Source organism: Myotis lucifugus, unplaced genomic scaffold, assembly GCF_000147115.1.
Source record: "Myotis lucifugus unplaced genomic scaffold, Myoluc2.0 scaffold_56, whole genome shotgun sequence".
NCBI classification, from domain to species: Eukaryota; Metazoa; Chordata; class Mammalia; order Chiroptera; family Vespertilionidae; genus Myotis; species Myotis lucifugus.
In genome coordinates, this window is record NW_005871104.1 from 3000539 (window position 1) to 3021059 (window position 20521).

The 20521-nt window shown below is 41.1% G+C and overlaps 1 protein-coding gene across 1 annotated transcript in view; it reads right to left on the bottom strand.

Annotated features, from left to right (window-relative positions):
• Positions 1–20521, bottom strand: part of SGCD (sarcoglycan delta) — a 293165-nt gene that overhangs the window by 265870 nt on the left and 6774 nt on the right. Inside the window, exon 2 of the mRNA XM_006089085.3 lies at positions 5906–6094. Within this exon, the coding sequence (XP_006089147.1) occupies positions 5906–6094 (189 nt within the window). The remainder of the gene's footprint in view (positions 1–5905; positions 6095–20521) is intronic.

Consider the following 20521-nt stretch of genomic DNA (forward strand, 5'->3'; position numbering starts at 1 on the left):
CCTTGGTTCCTGACATGCTCCAGGTCCCAGGCATTCATGCCCTAGGCTCCCATGACAGCCCTCTCCCCGGCCTGGGCATCGGTACTCTCACTCCCCTCTACTTGAGTTAGTTTGACGGGTCCCAATACCTTGAGCCTTCCCCAAACAGACACTGTATAACTGTCTGGAGCCGTGGAACCACTGGTCATTCCCTCTGGCTTTTACTGTTTTACAATGTGTCCAATTTACAAGTATTAGAATGCCTTCCTCTGACCCTCAGCGGATCTTCATCTCACTGCAGGATAAATAAATCATGTCTTTGACACAGCACTGAACAAATCCAATTTGTCTTTATGAAAAATCACACTTGGAAAACGGGCAGCGTGGTGTCCTGATCAAGAGCCTGGGCTCTGGGGTCAGACTCCCTGTGACCGGATCCCAGTTTCCTGGCTCCTGGCAGCGTGACCTTGGAGGAGTGGCTGCACTTCTCGAAGCCTCTGCTTCCCCATCTGTAAAATGTATGTACCTGGTGGGGTTTTTATGAGGATTATGTGGAAAATTATGAAGTAAGTTCTGTAGAAGTTTTTCTTAAACAAGTGGACATTCATTTTTTCCATAACCTCAAGTTCAATGGTTTGAATTTTGTCATTTTGATGAAGGAAAGAGAAAGAGAAGTTAGCGGATCTATGAAACATGGGTATAGACAGGTACACTTTACTGAGGAACTACCATGTGTCTGACACTGACCAGATACTTGACATCCATTATTTGATTTATGTGGTCTGCACAAAGGCAACTGACACACACACATGGAAGCCAACCGAATACCAGGCACTAGGTTGGGGCTACAAAGTGAAGAGAACACAATGCTTTCTCCTGAGAAGTTCCCAGGATGGTTGGGGTGCTGAAGCTGGGTCAGGCAACCTTGCTATCTATCTACTTTGCTTCAGTCCTGGGTAAAATGAGGATTTCCAGTGAGGTGACTGCTCAGGCTCCTATTTCATCTAACAACAAGTGATTTCACACTCACGGGCCTAACAGATCATGCCACCTATTGATAGTTCCCATGCCTCCCTCTTACGTTTTGCCACTTATTAACCACTTGTACTAAATGATGATATGGATGATCAATACTATAGTATTGGGGAGGTCTTCGAGGTCAAGTTCTTTGGTTTGGGCTGCTAGAATGCATTGGCAGAAGCAGAAGCTCTCACTCGGTCAAGGCAGAGCCCCAAAGACTAAACCAGGGGTGGGCAAACTTTTTGACTCGAGGGCCACAATGGGTTCTTAAACTGGACCGGAGGGCCGGAACAAAAGCATGGATGGAGTGTTTGTGTGAACTAATATAAATTCAAAGTAAACATCATTACGTAAAAGGGTACGGTCTTTTTTTTTTTTAGTTTTATTCATTTCAAACGGGCCGGATCCGGCCCGCGGGCCTTAGTTTGCCCACGGCTGGACTAAACCATAGTGTCCTAACAGGAAGATGCCTTACAGTCTTAAAGGGCACCTAGGTCAACGCATTCATTTCTATACGGAGCCCCAAAGGAACAAGGCTGCCTCAGCATCCAGTTCCCTGACACTCATGCTAGGGCTTTCTGCACTGCCCACAATTTATCAAACTGGCTAACAGACCAGGCTCCAGAATCAGACTGCTGAGATTCCAATCTCTACTGTACCATGTTAGAGCGGTGAGACCTCAAATCAAGACGCTGAGCCTCTCTCCTGCCGTGTGAAGCTGGTCTCCTCACAGTGCCTATCTGCCTGAGGATTAGGTTTGGTGATGCTTATTAATGGCAATAGCATAGTGCCTGGCCCAAAATGAGCCTTCAATAACTGATGACGATGCTGGGAGCAAATACGCCACAGAAAGCACCTACTATGTGCCAGGCTCCATTCCAAGCACTTTGCATTCATTACCTCATTTACATTTTACATCCATCCTATGACTAGGTAGGTATTGCTATTACTCCCAGAAGATTGCAGCACAGAGAGGTTGAGAAACTTGCCAAAGTAGCAGAAAGCAAGTTTGTAGCTAGGACATCTGTCTCCGGAGTCTGAGCCCTTAACCACTACGCTGTGGTGTAGGCTGGCTCGTGACTTTCTGGTGCCAACTTTTGAGTGTTCCTCTGCGTCAGAGGCTGCTGTAAATGCTTATCATGAATTAGCTGACAGCTATCACACCAGCCTAAGACACAGGTATTAGTATTAAGTTTACATTAAATGTTCACATTAACACAACAAGGTCATAAAACAGAAGGTGGAGACAGTGGAAAGACAGAAATCATCAGCTACGGGGAGAGGAGAAGTGAGATAAGGACTGAACATTCAGAAAGACCAGGAAACTACTCTAGGCAGGACATGTCCGTGGATTCCTCAGGTGGGAAAGACATTCATAATTGGGTGACACAGGTGGGCAACAAAGACAACGGACGATTTTGCCAGCTTCAGAGTTTAGTTGAGGAGCCAGATCATTGTGGCAATTGGGGGGAGGGGTACAGTGTGGTGGGAAGGCTTAGGCTTTGAAGCCAAGCACCAGTTCTTTGACTTACTCGCTGTGTATCTTTCAGGAAGTCTACCACTTCTCTGAGCCCTGGGTTTCCTTTTACTACCATGGAGATAATAATCCCTCATCTGTAGAGTTGTTTTGACATTTAAATGAGATATTTTAAATGCCGAGCACAGTGACCAGCACAGAACAGACGCGTAATAAATATTAGTTCCTCAGAACAGCACAGGCTGTGCTGAACTAGGATGGGCCGATTTATGGGTGTTTACAATATAAGTAAACTGCACACTCCCCCACATGGGGGGAAACTGAGCAGAAAAGTGCAACCTTGCTCTCCTGCCTCGAAATGAACACCACAATATCCTGTTAAGAGCCCAAGAGAACAACCTCATTTTTCTTCTGACTTACATCTGGGACAAAGAAAACTTGGTTGGACGTTTGTCCAGACGGTTATAATGGAAGGAGTCTTCCAGCATACATCCTTGGGGATGGCACGGAATGCAAGCCTGACGACAGAAAATTCTGGATATCCGATCCTGGGTACATTGCCAAGTCCTCACGAACACGGTCAGATGACGTCATTCTCTTGGTTCATTGTTACTCAGAGGGTTTGATGATAGAGTGAGCTTTCCCAAGTCCCAAATTATTGAATACTCCAGATGTACAAAATGACCACTCTTTCTATTGGCAATATTTTTAAATCCCTGCCGAAAACGCCGGACTGTCATCTCGTTGTTTTCCTTTGCTCCAATGTAACACTGGTTAATACCTCCTTCATTTTTAAGATCTTCACGGTCAGTACTAAATGATTATTTGTGGAATAGAATTATAATTCTAAAAGGATATGTTTTACACTGTGATGGATGGGAACATATGCTCTGAAGTTGCAGGGAAAGACCAATTTCCCGACACTTCAGCTCTATTTGCACAAATGCATTACTGTTATAAAGCACTGATTATAGCTAATAATGGCATTATTCTCACCCCAGTAAGTACTTGGTTTGGTAAAGCTCTAAGAACTCTCAACTTTGGCAATCAATTTCCTTAACTATGGGAAATAGCCTATTTCATATAGATTATTACTTTAATGTCATATTACTCCCTAAGTTCACACACTCTCAGAATGAATTGTCACTCAATTTACATTTGCATGGACCTCTCATTATTAGGCTGGCCAGATTAAACACACTTCAAAAGCCACATTAGTATAATATCACATTTATCAGCGTTTGAGTTCATATTCACCACACTCACTCCTAAGTCTCTCAGGTTCTATAAATTAACTTCATGCCAAACTAGGTAAAAATAACAAAAAATAGCCCCAAATAGGGAGTTCAGGGCATATAGGAGTTACAGCGCAGCTCCAGGGGGAAGATAAGGCATTCTATCCTGTTTTTTGGGGGGCCCCATGAGCCAACCATCTCACCAGCCACAACCTGGGAGAATTCCAGAATGTCTTCCAATACCTCAGCTCCCACCTCCAACCAGTACATGGTCAGATATGTCAATGCCATCCCTTTAAATTTCTTTTGAAACTTTATTGTCCATTCTCCTACCTGGCTTTCAGGCTTCCCTTATTTAATATGGCAATTCAGAAGCTTTTCCATTTTACAAGTTTGTAAACCTCAAATCAAAACACCACACAACATGAACATCAACAATTGGCAATTACAGGCACAAAGACTTAAGAACAAGTGGACCAGACTTGGTCTTCAGAGCCCTAAACTCTGAGAAAATCCCCCCATTATATTGCATCCTCCCCTGAGCAAGCATCTAGACCACAAATCTGATCACATCTCTCTCGTCTGCTTAAAATCCTTCTCTGAATTCTCTTTGTCTGTAAAGAAAGTAAGTCCAAGTTCACAAAGTGTCTGCCGCGTCTAATTCAGAAACAGAAGCTAATGTGCTCCCCTAGTCCAGAGTAAATTACCTTGAACCCCTACAATCCCATGGACACTGACCCGTATCCTCTTCCAAACTTTATGTTGCAATACCAAAGACTTTCTCTATTTTTCAAAGAATTGAACTATTTTTTCCTCAAGAAAGAAATGTGTAAAATCAAGGTAACTTTTTATCAGATAGTTTCCTAGCTTTAACGACAAGCATTAGAGTGAACCGTTCTGATGCCTGAAGCAGTGTCTCTGACCTTGGTTTATGGGGTCCTAATTAAGTCCTAATTAAGCACCATGCAACCCTTCCATTCGTGATGAATAAAGGCACCCAGAGAAAAATGCAGCCCTTGCTCTTCTCAAAGTTCAGTCTGCATGGGAAACACATGCAAAAATTATTATCCGGAGTGATAAGTAGAATAACAGATGCAGAAAGGAGCTGAGGGGCCCCAGGAAAGGTTCCGGGAGGCAGGGAAGACAGGAAAAGCAGCTGAAGCAGAAGTTACTGCCCAGGCCAAGGAGTGTGACTGCCCATAGCATGTTAAGGATAAAAAGGACCTTGATCAATCAGAAAAGGCAAATATCCACTCTCCTATTTGGGAATGTCACATGCAAACCTGACTGTTCATTGTGTTATGGTCACTTTGCTTTATCAAATGAGAATTATTTATTTATTTATTTATTTTTGCAAATCTAATTAGACTTTTGACATCACAAGAAAGGATTCTAAGGGCAGCCGATTGGTGCCCTCTACACCCTTACGAATACATTACTTATCTTGCTAGAATGGCCAGGAAATCTCTAGGAAAAACAAAACAAAACACACCACCTCAGAATAACTTCAGAAATGATTTTGCCAAGATTTTCTTTTAATTTGAACTTCAACGAGTGAATATTCAATCAGCAGAGTAGCCCTCAGTACCAACAGCGAAATGTCTTTCAAAGCAGCATAAACAGTAAGTTCTTAAAAAATGAAACATGGCTCTGTTCCTCTTATTTCCTTCTCACCCCGGTGGTGGCAAAGAGAATGCCCTCCCAAAACATCAAGGAGACTCCCGATTAACCACAGTAATGGGATACCTGGTACAAACCCTTAAAATTCTTAGATAATCCCCAAAGTCTAATTTCCTCCCGATGTTTCAACCCTTTACCTCACAAACCCTTTCATAATCATTACTAAAATTAAGGAAAACTTAACACTTTGAATTTATCCCATATTTCCTCCTGCATCATTTACTCAAAGTGCTTGTAAACTACAGGAAACAGAATAGTTATCAGAATGAGCGAACGCATACAGGAGGCCATAAAGGAGGAGATGCCTCTAAACTGGATAACCAGCCCCCAAGGAACTGAGAGGAGATAGAAGTCCATCCTCCCTTGTCATTTGAACAGAATTTTTTTTTTTAACCAAGACACCAGGTTGCAGGGCATTTTGAATCCTACGATCGCCGCTTTTCTATGTTCCTCCTCGCCCCACAGGTCCCTCCCCTACAAGGAGAGGTAAAGAAACTTGGGTGGTTTTACTTACGATTGTGAAGTTCATGACTTTGAGAATCCAGATGGTCATGGCCAAGTTCACCAGTATTAAAATCATCAGCAGCAGGACAAAGAAATACAGGCATCTTTTCCGCCAGCCGTAAATCCCCACTTTGTACACCTGTGGCCCCCCGGAGCTGGGCATGGTGCTCCGGTGGTGTGTGTACTGTTCCTGAGGCATCTGAAATAAACGAAGAGGGAGAGAAGCACTCACATTAAACTGCTGAGAGGGGGAAAGAAAAAAAAGAAAGGCAAAAAATCAACTGATGGAGAGATATGGCTGGCTGCTGTCCGTACATTTCTACCCTCTGGACAAAAGTGGCTCCTCTGCACGGTTGCTTCAGCCCTCTCCGTTCACACAGCCATCTCCCATGATGTGTGTAACCTTCCACATACACACGTATCCTGGGAGGGAAGGGACCCTAGGAAGCCATTTGAAAGGTCTCTTAGAATCCAACATCTTTGTGAGGGAGACACTCAAGATCTATTAAAGTCTTAGAAGTAAATTTGGAATTGGTCTGAGGCAATGAAATAACCCCAGCAGTTTACTGCAGTGCTATAATAACAACATTCAGGCAATTTATTTGGGGGATAATGACCTAAAATGCAATCATTCTTTTTTTTTTAATATTTTTTTATTGATTTCAGAGAGGAAGGGAGAGGGAGAGAGAGATAGAAACATCAGTGATGAGAAAGAATCATCAATTGGCTGCCTCCAGCACAGTCCCTACTGAGGGTTGAGTCTGCAACCCCGGCATGTGCCCTTGACTGGAATCAAACCCAGGACCCGGCTGACACTATCCACTGAGCCAAACCAGCTAGGGCTCAAATGCAATCATTCTTAATTGCCAGAAAGTCAGTGGCAAAAGTAACAATTTTGATCATCCCTCTATTCCAAAATTCAAAGGAATGTTGATGGGCACTTGATTAAACCTCACCTGACTCAGGAATAGTTAACAATATGTAATAGCCTGGGCTTACATGCTTCCCTTGACAGAGAACTCATTACCATTAAATTTAGTCTTTATGAGTCAGACCATTCTAATTGGTATCAATCAACTCATTTATTTATAAACAGAAAGGAGGTTCAAAGTCAAATAAAGGGTAAGCATGTCTTCCAGGAGCTTGCAGGCTAATGGAAGAAATGAACTAGTTAAACAGTGATCACAGTAGAGTGAGATAAGTCAGAACAATATTTGCCAATAGTAAGTAATATGCCAACCTCCTTTAAAGTAAGGGTGCTTTCCCAAATCCCTGCTGTCGACACAAATTATCTTTATACCAGCACTACTAATTAGGTACCAACACAAATCTGAGTAAAATGATCACTTCCATAAAATTATAAAACCACACCAAAATTTAAAATTAAATCCAAACAAAGCTACCAACATGTATCATTCAAAATGGGAAAGAACTGACTACTACAAAGGAAGGTGATTTGCTAAAACTAAAGTGCATAGTGTGGTACCACGGACTTCAGCGCAGCATCTGATGAGCACATCATCCCTCTTCGGCTATGAACCATGTGACCACAGGGCCTCTACTGAGTTTCTCCATTCAAATTACCACACAACCTTTACTTGGGGATTTTTACTCCATTTGGTCCTCAGGTAGGCACACTTCATTCCCTAAGAATAAGACCCACCTCTGTTTATTTTCATCTTACTCAACGGCAATTGAATTAGTGACATGAGATACCAGAGTGACCAAGTGTACTTTGGTGACAAAGTGTGGGGCCCAAAATCACATCCTTGGTTATTAGGTCATTTTTCAGGTAGTTCAGAATATGGTTACTTTATGGTTTTCAGATAATCATTAAAATGGATGTGTAAAATCACCCCCTCCCCCCACCCCCCCAGAACTCAAGGCCTTGAGGCATTCCACTTGAAAATCCAAGCGAATTCTTACTTAGAGTCACTAGAGGTCTCTATGATGTCTGTCTCATTTCTGAACATGACCCTAAGAGTGAAACCAGGCCCGAGTATGAGGATATGTTTAAATACATGTGCCTGGAATGAATAAGTGAAGAAATAAATGTATAAATGACGAATGAATGAATGATTTCCCATCCACTATGACATCTGCTGCTGTTTGGGGGTGCACAAAAGTTGAAGCCAAACACCAGGGAAGTTCTTATTTGTATCTTTGCAAACTTCCACTGGAGGCTCCCAAAGTACTGGTTTCCCAACTCAGCTGTGAGGTTCATGCTGCAAGAAAATCTCTATTTAGTAACTCACCTCCTTACAACTCTCTAGGTCAGGGCTGTATTGCAACAACATAGGAACACAAAGTCATCACTTACTGGCCCTTTTACAAAGTTCAATTAGAAGAGAAAAAAAGATGCCATATCAGTCTGAAGGAAACTAAGCCTTGATTTTCTATGAAATTATATTCTGTAAGTTAAGAAGATGATCACAGAATCTTGGAACCATATCTGAAATGTTCTTTGATTCCAACCAACTAGTTTTATGAATAACCTGGTTTAAGACTAGAGAAGCTGACCCACTTGTGCATGGCTACAGGGTATGTGGCAGGAGAAGGACAAGAATAGCAGTCCCTGATTCTTGTGGGTACGATGAACAGCAAGGAGTTCTTCACACATGAGTGTCCAGGAGCTAGAGATATCCCCCCACACCAGCTGTCTTTCCTCTGACACTCCCCCAACCAATGAGAGCATTACATCGCTTAGCTGTAGAACAGAAATGCCATGTTCAATAAATATCTATAAGAGACTGGGGAGATGGATAGCACACTTTTACATTTTCTTTCATACACAGGTTGTTAGAACTTGTCAGAATTCAGTGATTATTTCCACTATGGGTTCTCAATCCTGATGCCCATCAGAGACCTCTGAGGAGCTATTCAAAAATCTCTATGCTCAGGTCAATTAAATAACAGTCACAATGGTAGGACCCAGGCGTCAGCATTTTTAAAAGTTCCCAAATGATCCTAACGTGTAGACAAGATTGCTTACCACTGGTGTAGAATAATGTCTTTCAATGCAGTAGGATTCAAAAGAAACTTGGAACAAATTCAAATTCTGAGCTCTATGATGGAATTAAAACTGTTAAAAAGCTTCCCAGGTCATTTCAAACGTTTGGGACAACTTTTCTAAAAAAATAAAAAATAAATAAAAAAGGGTCTTCTTTTTCCCCCCCATAGTACAACCATTTTGAGACAAAAATCTTGAAACAAACTCTAATCTAGCACATAAAACAGGAAGAGAGCAAGAATGAGGGATGAACCACTCTTGAGGCACCTCTGCAGAACCCTTGGACTCCTAGAAACCACTGACTTTGCCCGACATGTTTATTGACTTGCTGAGTTGCTCAAAGGCCAGAAGGGAAAGTAGTTCCCTTTCAAGTCACTTAGCGAATTATAAGCTGAGCAGGGATCAGAACTCAGGTTCTGATGCCTGATGTGGTGGCCTTTTCTATCTCTTGAGGGCTCCTCTATCTCCACCACACCCCTTGCCCAGTTTCATGAGCTAAATGAAACAACAAACTCCAATCTGCAACTCTGTAATTAAAAAAAGATAGATTGATAGATCACTCGACCGATCAATAGGTTATGGAACAGGGAAGGGAGTGAGCAATTTTCTAGGAATGATTGCTATAGGGAGCCTTGCCAGGCAAGCATACTGTAATGGAAACATCTGTTGTCAATAACCCTGCCTGGAAAGGGACAATTTAGATATGCTGAGTACATTAATTTTTCTAGTAAAAAAAGCACACACAACATGTTGTAATGTTAAAAACATAAGAGGAAAGACGATCTCCAATCTGTGTTTCTCTTTGATTCACAAGAAGTTTGCTGTCCAGAGAATGAAGTTGAAGTTTCAGGTCCTCCCTTGCTCAGGCCCTTCCTTGGCCCTGGGAGGGGCAGATTAATAATGCATTGCCAGCATCATACATTCTTTTTTTTTGTTAATTCTCACCCAAGGATACTATTTTCCATTCATTTTTTTTTAAGAGAGAATGAAAGAGAAGAAGAGGAGAGGGAGGGGAAGAGGAAAGAAAGAAAGAGAGAAGGGGAGAAAAAGGAAGACAGAGAGAGAAACACTGATATGAGAGCCAAACCGGCTACAGTGGACCCTGCCTTCTTCAGCTTCCCTTTATGTTGCCTGACTTTGGAGGAATTACATGCATTTTGGAGGTCTAACTAACAGGAAATTAAACAGGGGTGCATATAGTTTGGGTGCTGTGGTATATATGTATATGGTTTACAGGCACTTCCCTGTAGAAGTGCATTATTGCTAGCTCCCTGGTGTAGAAATGTCTTCCAGGAATTATTTCACCCTTGGTGTCAACTCACCAAGCATGGTGTCATGAAGGTGCAGGACCAAGACATATTGCGATGTAAACATCTCCTATAGTGGGCAGCTCCAGAAATAGGCAGGTAGTGGAGAAGTCAAAAGCTAGTTTGACATTTTTTCTATCATCAGATATGAAAAATTTCAAATGTAGGATTCAATCCTCATTGACACCTAGTCAAAACAGAAATTCTCTCCTATCAAGGATATACTCAATTCAGCATATATAATTATAAATGCACCACACCATTTTTCTTTTTTATGGGACACAGAAAATAGAATTATTCAGAATTCTTGTGTTTGTAGTTATGTGCACTGTGCCTCTGTCTTTTGTATGTAAATTTGAGTGCGTTATGCATCACAACCATCTACATTTTAAAAAGGAAGTTCTATTGAAATTACCAATTTCAATAAACAATGATCTTTTCCATTGTCTGTACCAAATGTGATAGTGCCAAATAGCTGTCATATGAAGACACTAAGCGACCAAAAACTGTAGAAAAAGTATGTCAGACAGTTAATTATTAATGTTATTTTTCTGGATTTTATGATATGCCATCTTCTATAATTAATAATTTAAATTTCTTTCCCATTCCAAATAAATATTCATGTGTTTAACTTAAGATTGTACTTCTAATTCTTCAGGTTTCTTTCCCCTTAAAATGGCCCCATATGTTGTTTAAGCTTCAGACCTCACAAAACTTGGATCCCCCTCTGGTCCCTCCCACAAGGGACCCCAAGCATACACGGAAACCGCAGTGTAATAACACGACTGCACAGCACTGCTTAGCTGAGCTCGATGGGAAATACAATTACCTATGTTCCACTGCGAGTGCTTTTCAGACTTCGGAATGTATACGCAACACTCCAGGGTATTGATTAAATGCAGACTCCCAGGCATCGCACCAAAAGATTCTAATTTAGTAAGTCTGGGTGCATCTCAGAAACCTGTATTTTTAACAAGCACCAGAAGTGATCCTGATAATAATGGCCCAGACACCATGCTTCCAGAACACGAATTTAGATCCATTACAGAAAAGTACCCTGGCCCATTTTTGCCTGAACTACTGATATTTTTCACTGGGTGACCCATCTTCTTCCCATATATACTTGGCCATCTTTCACATTTGTGCTGCATTCCTACCCTGGAGTTTTCATTTCCATCCTCCCCCTTCAGCAATATATTGACTATTATGCTCTTTGCAGCCTTTGGTGTCTTGGCTTTTTCAATGTGAACAGATCTTTTCTGCCATTAAAAAGATCTTAACTTACCTTTATTACCCTCTCTACCTCTTACTTACTTTTACTCTCATTGATGCCCAGGGTTCCAGGATTCTTGGTAATCTCTAAAAATTTCATATTCTCATCCATCCACTGAAATGGAGCATTCAAAAATCACTAGTGATGTCCCTGATCAGAATTCAATGGACTTTTCTTAAGGCCCATTTTCCTTGGACTTTCTGAAGTTTTGTACTTTGCCAACTTCTCCCTTTCATCTGGAAGGTTTGTCCTTAGGCAGTGATGACAATGCAGGTCCATGGTTTCCTTTTTATTTCAGTGATCACTGTCTGTCTTTCCAACCTCTCCCCTCTGCTTCTTTCTTCCAAGTTCAATTAAGAATCAGTGTTATCTCTCACCTCAGAGACAATGTTCAGGGCTATGCTTGCATTGTGTGCTTCTATGATAACGAAATTCAACTTACAATTTGAATTCTCGTTTCCATCTCAAATTGGACCTGTCTAAATGTCTTTCATCCATATACTCCCTCATCAAATAATTACTGATCATTGATCAAATTCTATTTATTGGGCAAAGGGTCTCAAGATACCACAAATAATAAGAATTACACTGCATTTATGAAGCTCACAACCTGGGCAGTGGGGGAGAATTAATAGTAAATGCATAGAGACCAAATGAATGCTGTGAAGTGCTTTCACTGAAATATATCTGATAATGTTAAAGAGAACATCAGAGGATGAAAGATATTTTATAGACTCATCAACAGAGAACTCTCTGAGGATGTAACATTTAAGCTGAGACTTGAAGGATAAGAAAAAGACATTGAGGTGAAGGCTGGGATAAAAACAAATTCCAGACAGAGGAAATAAAGCAAAGTCCCCATTGTGGACAAGGTCTGTGTTACTGTCTGTGGTGAGTAAAGTGGAAATGGGCATGAGATGAGGCCGAAAAAGTTGGCTTGGAGCCAGATGATGCTGGAGCCAGATCATGCTGGACCTTCGAGACCAGAGTACAAAGACAGATGTTCTTGAAAAGTCTATGAAATCCCTAGCAGAATTTGAAACAAGGGAGTGATAATCTGATTTATAATAGTAGCAGTGCCTAGACCAGAATAGGTGAGGAATAAATGTCTGTTGTTTGATGGCATTCAATAGACTTTCAGTCCTCTACACCGATCATACATTAAAACACTCCCAAAAGTTGAAAAATTTGGCAAAATGATTCTCAACCAGTATAACATGCCCTCATAGGAGGCTTACTTGCATTTGTGGGGGTGTATCAGGCATGTGAATTTTAAAAAGGAGTCCATATACCCAAACACAGCTTTTTCTTGAGAATGATAAGATAGAAAGTGCTTTCTGTCAGACTTTGGGAATAATTTTACATTGTTATCTAACATATTTTACAGTCATATGTGTCATCTCTCTGAATATACCCTAAAACCTTCTAAGTATTTAGAACTTCTCTGAACACCAGGAGCACCTAAAAATGGTATGTATGAATATCTATCTATCTATCTATCTATCTATCTATCTATCTATCTATCTATCATCTATCTATATTCTATCTATCTACCTAACTTGTTCAATGAATGAATAAAAATCAGGCCATTGCTGAACAGCAAAGCATATAATCCAGCAATAAGTAAACAGCTGTGAGATCAGAAGCAAAGGAATGAAAGCTTACACAATTCTCTTTCTAAAGGCACATGCAACCATACCGATGTTAAGGCTTAAATCCAAAGCATTATTCTACTCTTTCATGAGGTTATTTTCAGCGTTCACCTGTTTATCAACAAATCCAGTTGACTTAAAGATAATGTTTCTCACACACAAAATGCAATAGGATTATATTTTTCAAAGAAGGAATATAGTGAAACTTACTGTTGCTTTGCCATTAAGTAGGGAACAAATACCAATAGTTCAAGTCAATTTCATAATAAACCCCACCTATAACAAGCTAAATAAATAGTTGCCAAATATAATAGACTAGAGGCCTGGCGCAAGAAATTCGTGCACTAGTAGGGTCCCGAGGCCTGGCCAGTGATCAGGGCCAATCGGGGCCTTCAGACTACCGGCCGGGGCCTTCCTTCATTCCACGCCGCCCCCTGGTGGTTAGCACACGTCATAGTGAGCAATCCAACTCCCAGTCTCCAAGTCAAACTTCCGAGGAGACAATTTGCATATTAGGCTTTTGTATATATAGATGTGGGGTTTCCAAAGAAAGTCATTCTGGATGGGTGTATTATTAAAATATGATTTTGAGAGCCATAAATTCATTCAAATGTTCAAACCTGGCATCATATACCATTATGGAATCAAGGCCTGATGCTAGCTTAATGTGAGAGCTTCCAGGAGAAGACCCATTCTGATAAACTGGACTTGTGAAGAACCTCCTCTTAGTCTGTGTGACCTTGTTTCATCTCAGCCACTGCAGCCACCACCAACCCCTTAGTGACTTTCTGATGCCCATGCAAGTTTTTCCTCATCAATGCCCAACATCTGTCATAGGAGCCACCAGAGGGATCTGCAGAAATCTCATGATCATGTGAAGTCATCAACAGAATCCTTGAATTAGGCCCAGCCTCAGTGTCCCTGACTCTGTGGCTGTTGCTCCTCTAATGAAGGAAGCTACATTATACATCTAGCTTAAGGCTCACCTACACTGAGCTTCAAAATGATGAGCACCACGTCTTTGACCAGTCTTTGAAATCCTAATGCAGAAACTGGCCTGATCTTACTTAATCATCATATATTTTTATACAGTGTTGACTTCCCTTCCTCAGGCTGGTTGGTACCAAATAGCTACTAGAAAACCTTGTATTGCTCCCTTCCCTACATTTCACCAGTTGATGTAAAAATGATGGAAGGTCTTTGGCAGAAACATACACAGCTGTGATTCTTTGTGCGGCTGAGCACACATGCTAGAATAATACTGTTAGAAGCCATCCCTTTGTGTCTGCACTCAGTGTTTTTGTTTTTGCATCGTTCTTCTTCAGGACAACGAATGTTTTCCTTTTATTCCTCCCAAATAAAAGAGATATCTGGAAAACAGTTCCAGTGTCTGTATTATCAACCTTCTGTACATGAATCTGTTATGTTTTGAGGGATGATTAAAAAGTACTCAGTATACTTCTAAAGACACATCAAGGCCATCAAGTTTCCTGATGATGTTTCTTTGGGGCCTGTAATATTGTTGGGGCCATGTTCCACTCTTCTAATTGGGTATAGCTGAAGCAAGGAAGCACTGACAGGCATTTGACTAATGCTTGCTTGCCTCTTTGACCCATCAGGCTTCCCAATCTTGTCCCATAAGGGAAGTTATGGGAGTGCCAATGAGTGTAATTCTATGTACAGTTACATAGTAACATGACAGAGCACCTGGCCTTCAAGGAAATCTCCAATCTTTCAGCAGAAAAAAAAATATTTTTGACAACTACCACGTGCCAGGTACCATAGTAGATCCTGGAGATACTTATGTCTTCCCATGGATGAGTAGGATATTTCTACCCTCATCAAGCCTGTGTTTAATGGAAGAGATGGACAATAAACATATAAATAGAAGAAACAATTAGAACTAAAGTGAGGTATCAGGAAGGAAACGAAGAAGGTTTTGTGACAGAGAACGGAGGGCAACCCACTCTGGTCACAGAAGGCCATTCTGACCAAGTGACAATTTAGGTGAGGCCTAGGGGTGGAATGAGTTTTCCAGCAGAGGACAGACACAGCAAGCATTTGGCCTTAAAATCATGCTCAGGTTAAGCAGGGTGGCTGACAGGGTTGGCTTTGAATAAGTCCAGAGGCAAGGGTACAGGATGAGTTTGTAGAGAGGCTGCAGATCAATTATACCAAACCTTATAATGATGGTAAGGAGTGAAGAATTAATACTGCCAGACTAATAATAACTACGTACCTTATTTAGAAATAAGACATGTGATACCAATCAAGTGAGCTAGAGTTTATTGATGATGACGATGACGTATGTTAAAATTTCCAACGCATTTAAAAGTAAGTATGAATTAGATCACTGTATATGATTGAAACCAGTTCACATAAAGAGCAGGCACAAGTTCCCTCACAGGGTCATTACAGTTTCTAGAGTTTGTTGGGGAGTCTGAGCCACTTTGGATTGTCTTGGCATGTAAATAGTCTTCCACTAGCCATGTTAATTTTGAGGTCTTTGATTTAAAACTATCTGCCTTCAAGAGTTGTTTTCATTCAGCCAGCCATATAAAGCATTAGTCTTGGATTGCTGATGTTTGGCACAATTTATACAATTGTAACAAACTCATTACTTGTAGTTTTGATAGAATAATCAACATCCGTTTTGTAAAATTCAGAAAGAAAAGTAAATGCCTGTTTATGGGAAATGATCCAGAAATGGCATGTTCTATTTAAACAAATATTGGGATTTAAAAGTTAGCTATTTCTTATTTTATTTTGCCAATAATTTTTATATGCAAGTGTTGAAGAATTTTCACTGAAAAAATTAGGCAAGTGCATGTATTTAAAAGAACCAAAGAGCAGACAGTTAAGAACATTCCTTTTTCATTCACACGTTAAACCCTCCTCCCTAAAGGCAACTATCACCAGCTTTTTTCTTATCCTTACAGAAATGCTAAGTACACACATTGGCCTTATTCAATATATACATTCAGTGCATGCACACATGTTTACATTTTCCTTTTTTACACCAACAAGAGCATATTATATGCTCTTTATTGTTCCAAATCTAACTTGGCCCACTTAATAATATAGTTTAGTGATAGTCCCATAAATATATACAGAAATATATTTTTAAGTTAGTTTGAAATTGTATGGATACATGATATTTCACTTAACTTACTCCTTAGTGATGAATATTGATGTTGTTTACAGTAATTTTCTGTTACCAATGTTTGTTCAAAGAGATAAATATTTATCGGGTATTACCCTGTGCTGACACTAGGCGTTCGGTAGTAAAAAGACAGATTCCTGACTCTTGGACCTTATATTCAAGTGGAAGATATGATAAACAAGCAAACAAACAGACACGTGACTTTTCATACCTACTCTTGGGAGTAAGTTTTATGAAGACAAAAGTAAAGCCGAGAAAAGGGACAGATAGAGGGCGGGGGGCGGGGGAAGGGTGCTCCTCTCCACAGGACCGACAGGGGAAGCCTCTCTGTAGTGGAGATATTTGAGGGGGGAAACAACAACACAAAAACACGAACAAGCAAGAGAGTAAAGCATGAGGACATAGGGAGAGAGCACTCCAGTCGGAAGAAACAGTACCGGCAGGTGCAAAGGCCCTGAGGGAGGGGCTCATTGGGCATGTTTAAAGGACAGGGTGGTTAGATCAGAGTGAGCAAGGGGGAGAGTATGTGAAAATGAGCTGGGAGAGCAGGCAGAAGGGTTGCACATGTGGTCTTATAAACCACAGGGAAAACCTTAGGCAGGATACTGATTGTAAGAGTAACTTTCAGAGACCTGGGCATAGGCATGAGATGCTCAGTTTGTCAGTTTGGGATCACTCCGGCTGCCTCTCTAAGGAATGGACTGCAGGGGACAAGGATGCAAGTGGAGAAGCCAGGGGCCCGTGGGTACTACTCTTGCCCAGAGAGAACAGCCCAGACCAGGGTAGAGATGGGGGAGAAGGTGCTGAATTGCCGTATTTGGAATCTATTTGGAAGGTAGAGCTAACAGGATGTTGCTGCTGCCCAGGACATAGAGTGCGTGCAACGAAAGGACAGGAGTCAAGGAGAATGCCAAGGTTCTGGTTGAGCAGCCTGGTGAACGATGCTGCCATTCATCAGGATGGGTGGCATAGGAGACTAGTAGGCTCTGGGGTAGGAGGCAAACGGAGTGTGCAGAGGGAAGATAGCTCAGTTTCATCATGCTGATTTAGAAATGCATAGAAGAATCCATGGGGTGGCATCACAAAGCCACTTCAAATTATGACTGGAACTCAGGGGGAAGACTGGGCTTAGAGAAATGTGTAAGTCTCCTGCATATCAGTATTATTGAAAGCCATAGCAATGGAACATGGATTTTTCACATATGTCCAAATAGACCTCTCACGGAAGCCCTGAAAACTGAATTGCTAGATCTAAGTGTGTGTGTTAGTGTACGTGTGTGTATATCCATTGCTTTTGTAGATGTTATTATTAAAGTTATCTTCCAAAGTACAACGTCCCTTACATATACATTTAAAATAGTTATCTTTGATGAATTAGAAGATATTTCTGTATCACTATAAACATTAATTCTTACTGTTCTAGAGATTTAGATGTGTGAGGTGCCAGTGTAAGTAGTTTCAGATAGAAATATAATTTTGAAACACATACATATGTGTACTAATAATTCTGAGATATATGGGCTCAGACATTTCTGACAGCATTCTAGGGGATCAATATGATTAAAATTATTTCAAAAAAATTATTTCATAAATTAAGACACTGAGGTCCTCAGGAATGAAAGAATGTTCTGAAGGACTCCAAACCAGTAAGTTGGTTAGGGTCTGGACTCAAACTCAGGCTCAATTTTCTTTCCATTTCATATGGAATGAGGCAAAGACTTGGCTTTCCCTGAATAAGTCACAAGGTATTTAGAATTACCATCTAGGCATGTATTTTGTGTGGAATACATGAACAAGGCTACCACCTGACAGATCCATGTTTTCCTCCAGGCCCTCCCATGGCTCTATTCTAGGCATTTGGGATACACCAATGAGCAAAAACACAGACACCCCCCCCCCCATCTCATGGCCGTGGTAGGAGGCAGTGATGGGAGAGGCAGATACCAAAAATGAAAACCATGTTTGAAACTTCTGTTACAGAGAATGAGTGCTATGGGGAAAAGACCAAGAACAAAAGGGAGGAAGAGAGAGAGAGTCAAGAAAAGAGGGATAAGCAGTGATGTGGGTTGGGGAGCAGAGCAGGTTCAAATGCTAAAAGCATGGGAAAGGCTGTCCTCATGGAGACGCTAATATCTGAGCAATGACTTGGAGTCACTGAAGATTATGCTGTGCATAAAACTCAGGCATCATTCTAAACATAGTCCTTGATGTTGCAAGTTGAGGATCAGAAAAGAATATATAGACTGAACACCCCTGAACACGAAAGATAATTTCAAACACCTGACCGCAAATTGAATAGTGTCATTTTAACAAGCAAAGGGTACTGCCTCTCCCCATCATGTCCTTGTCTATGGCCAGCGTTCTGTATAGGAGCGGCAGGTCCATTTCAACTAGCCAGCTACCCTGTGCTGTCCAAGGTCCGAGCTTCTTAAATCCCCATGGATGATTCTACCCAGAACAGATAATGACCATCCCAGTCAAGCCAGTCACCACAGCTCTTCTGTGATGTGGGGACCAAGCTGTGTAATAAAGTAATGATAAGCATGACTCAAACACGTAAAATCAGAGAATGAGACACAGAGCTTGAAGGGAGCATGGACAATGCCAAGTTCAAAAACTATTTAACAGCCGAGAAAGCCAGGTTCAGGGAGGAGACGTGGCTTAACAAGGTCACAGAGTAAAGTTGTGACAAGGCCAAAGAAAGCTAAACTAAAAACCAGCATGCTTCCCACAAGCTCCACGGTGCAGTCTTTCCCCCTTAAACTCCTATTAGACATCACATATATATGGTGTTTGACTAAACACCATATATATGCTTTCTGAACAATACACAAAGGCAAACCACAACAAAGCCATCAGCTTCCTCACACAAAGCAAGCACACAAAACTGATGACCATCACTTGGGTAATGGTTACTATGTGCCAGACACTCTTCTAAACGCTTTCCTGAACTTGTTTAATCTTCACACACATATAATGATGAGATAGGTACTATCACTACTCTCGTTTCACAGGGGAGGCACCTGAGCAGCAGCGAGGCTCAGTAACCTACCCAAACTCACTTAGTTTGTTAAAGAATTTGAACCCAGAGTTTGTTAAATAATCTGGCTGAAAGCCTGTTCTCTCAATTCTTGTGTTAAATGCTACCAGATATAGCTATATGTGTATCCATGGTCAGAACAGTATAATTACTTATTTTAAAATGTTTTTGTAACATTTTGAGCTAGAATTTCTCAAATTGGGTATTAATTTTAAGCTGATTCATCAAATACTTATTGAGCAACTACTGAATTTCAACCAGGGTGCATTCCACCACCCTCCTTTTCAGGTAATAAACCATCTTTGATATGTCTCTAAAACCCATTAGCTTTTACAACACCATGAAAAACAGCTACAACACATTAGATATCTCCTTTTATAGTGATTCAATAGTTCTATAAAATTAGCATCGACCCAGTGGATGCTCCCTTGACAACTGTGTTTGGTAAGGATCCTTAGCAATTATCTAAGCTCTCAAAAACTTGCAGAGAAATCTGCTGTCTAAAAGGAAATGCTCTTCATCTCATTTTAGTCATGATTATTTGTATTTTTTTTACATCAAAGAATCCAGAAACAAGCATGGTGATAATAATACCTAAACGTTACTATACAGTGTGCTAAGCACTTGGCATGCCTTCACGTATATGTGTAGGTATGTTTGTACAGATGCGCATGTGTCTACTGAGGTATAACGTACTTCCAGTGAAATACACAGCTATTAACCATCCAGCTCGAGATTTATGAAACTGTACATCTCTGTAAACAATGTTCAATCAAGACAGGGAACGTTCCCATCAACCGAGAGCGTCCCCTCATGCCCCGTCCTAATCAACCCCCACCCCAGAGGCTCTTCTGGATTCTGTCGCATTTAAATGTTTAAATCCTATGTAAGTTGTACGATGCGATTATTCCAAGGAATGTTTACTGCTGACACCTGTGCTCCTGGCCACCATGCGGGCCTAGTGCACGTCCTCTCAACAGACACTTAGCCCATCGCAGCACTGTCCCCTGGGCGAATCCGGTCACCACACCCTAATTTCTCTCTCATGCACCTCAATGGCACTGTATGTACCACCCTTGAAACAATTGAGGGGGAGGGGAGGAAGGTCACTCAGATCATTTTATACATTCTGCAGTTCATACCAGAAGGCCTATTGAGAGCTTACTAATGGAAACACCTAC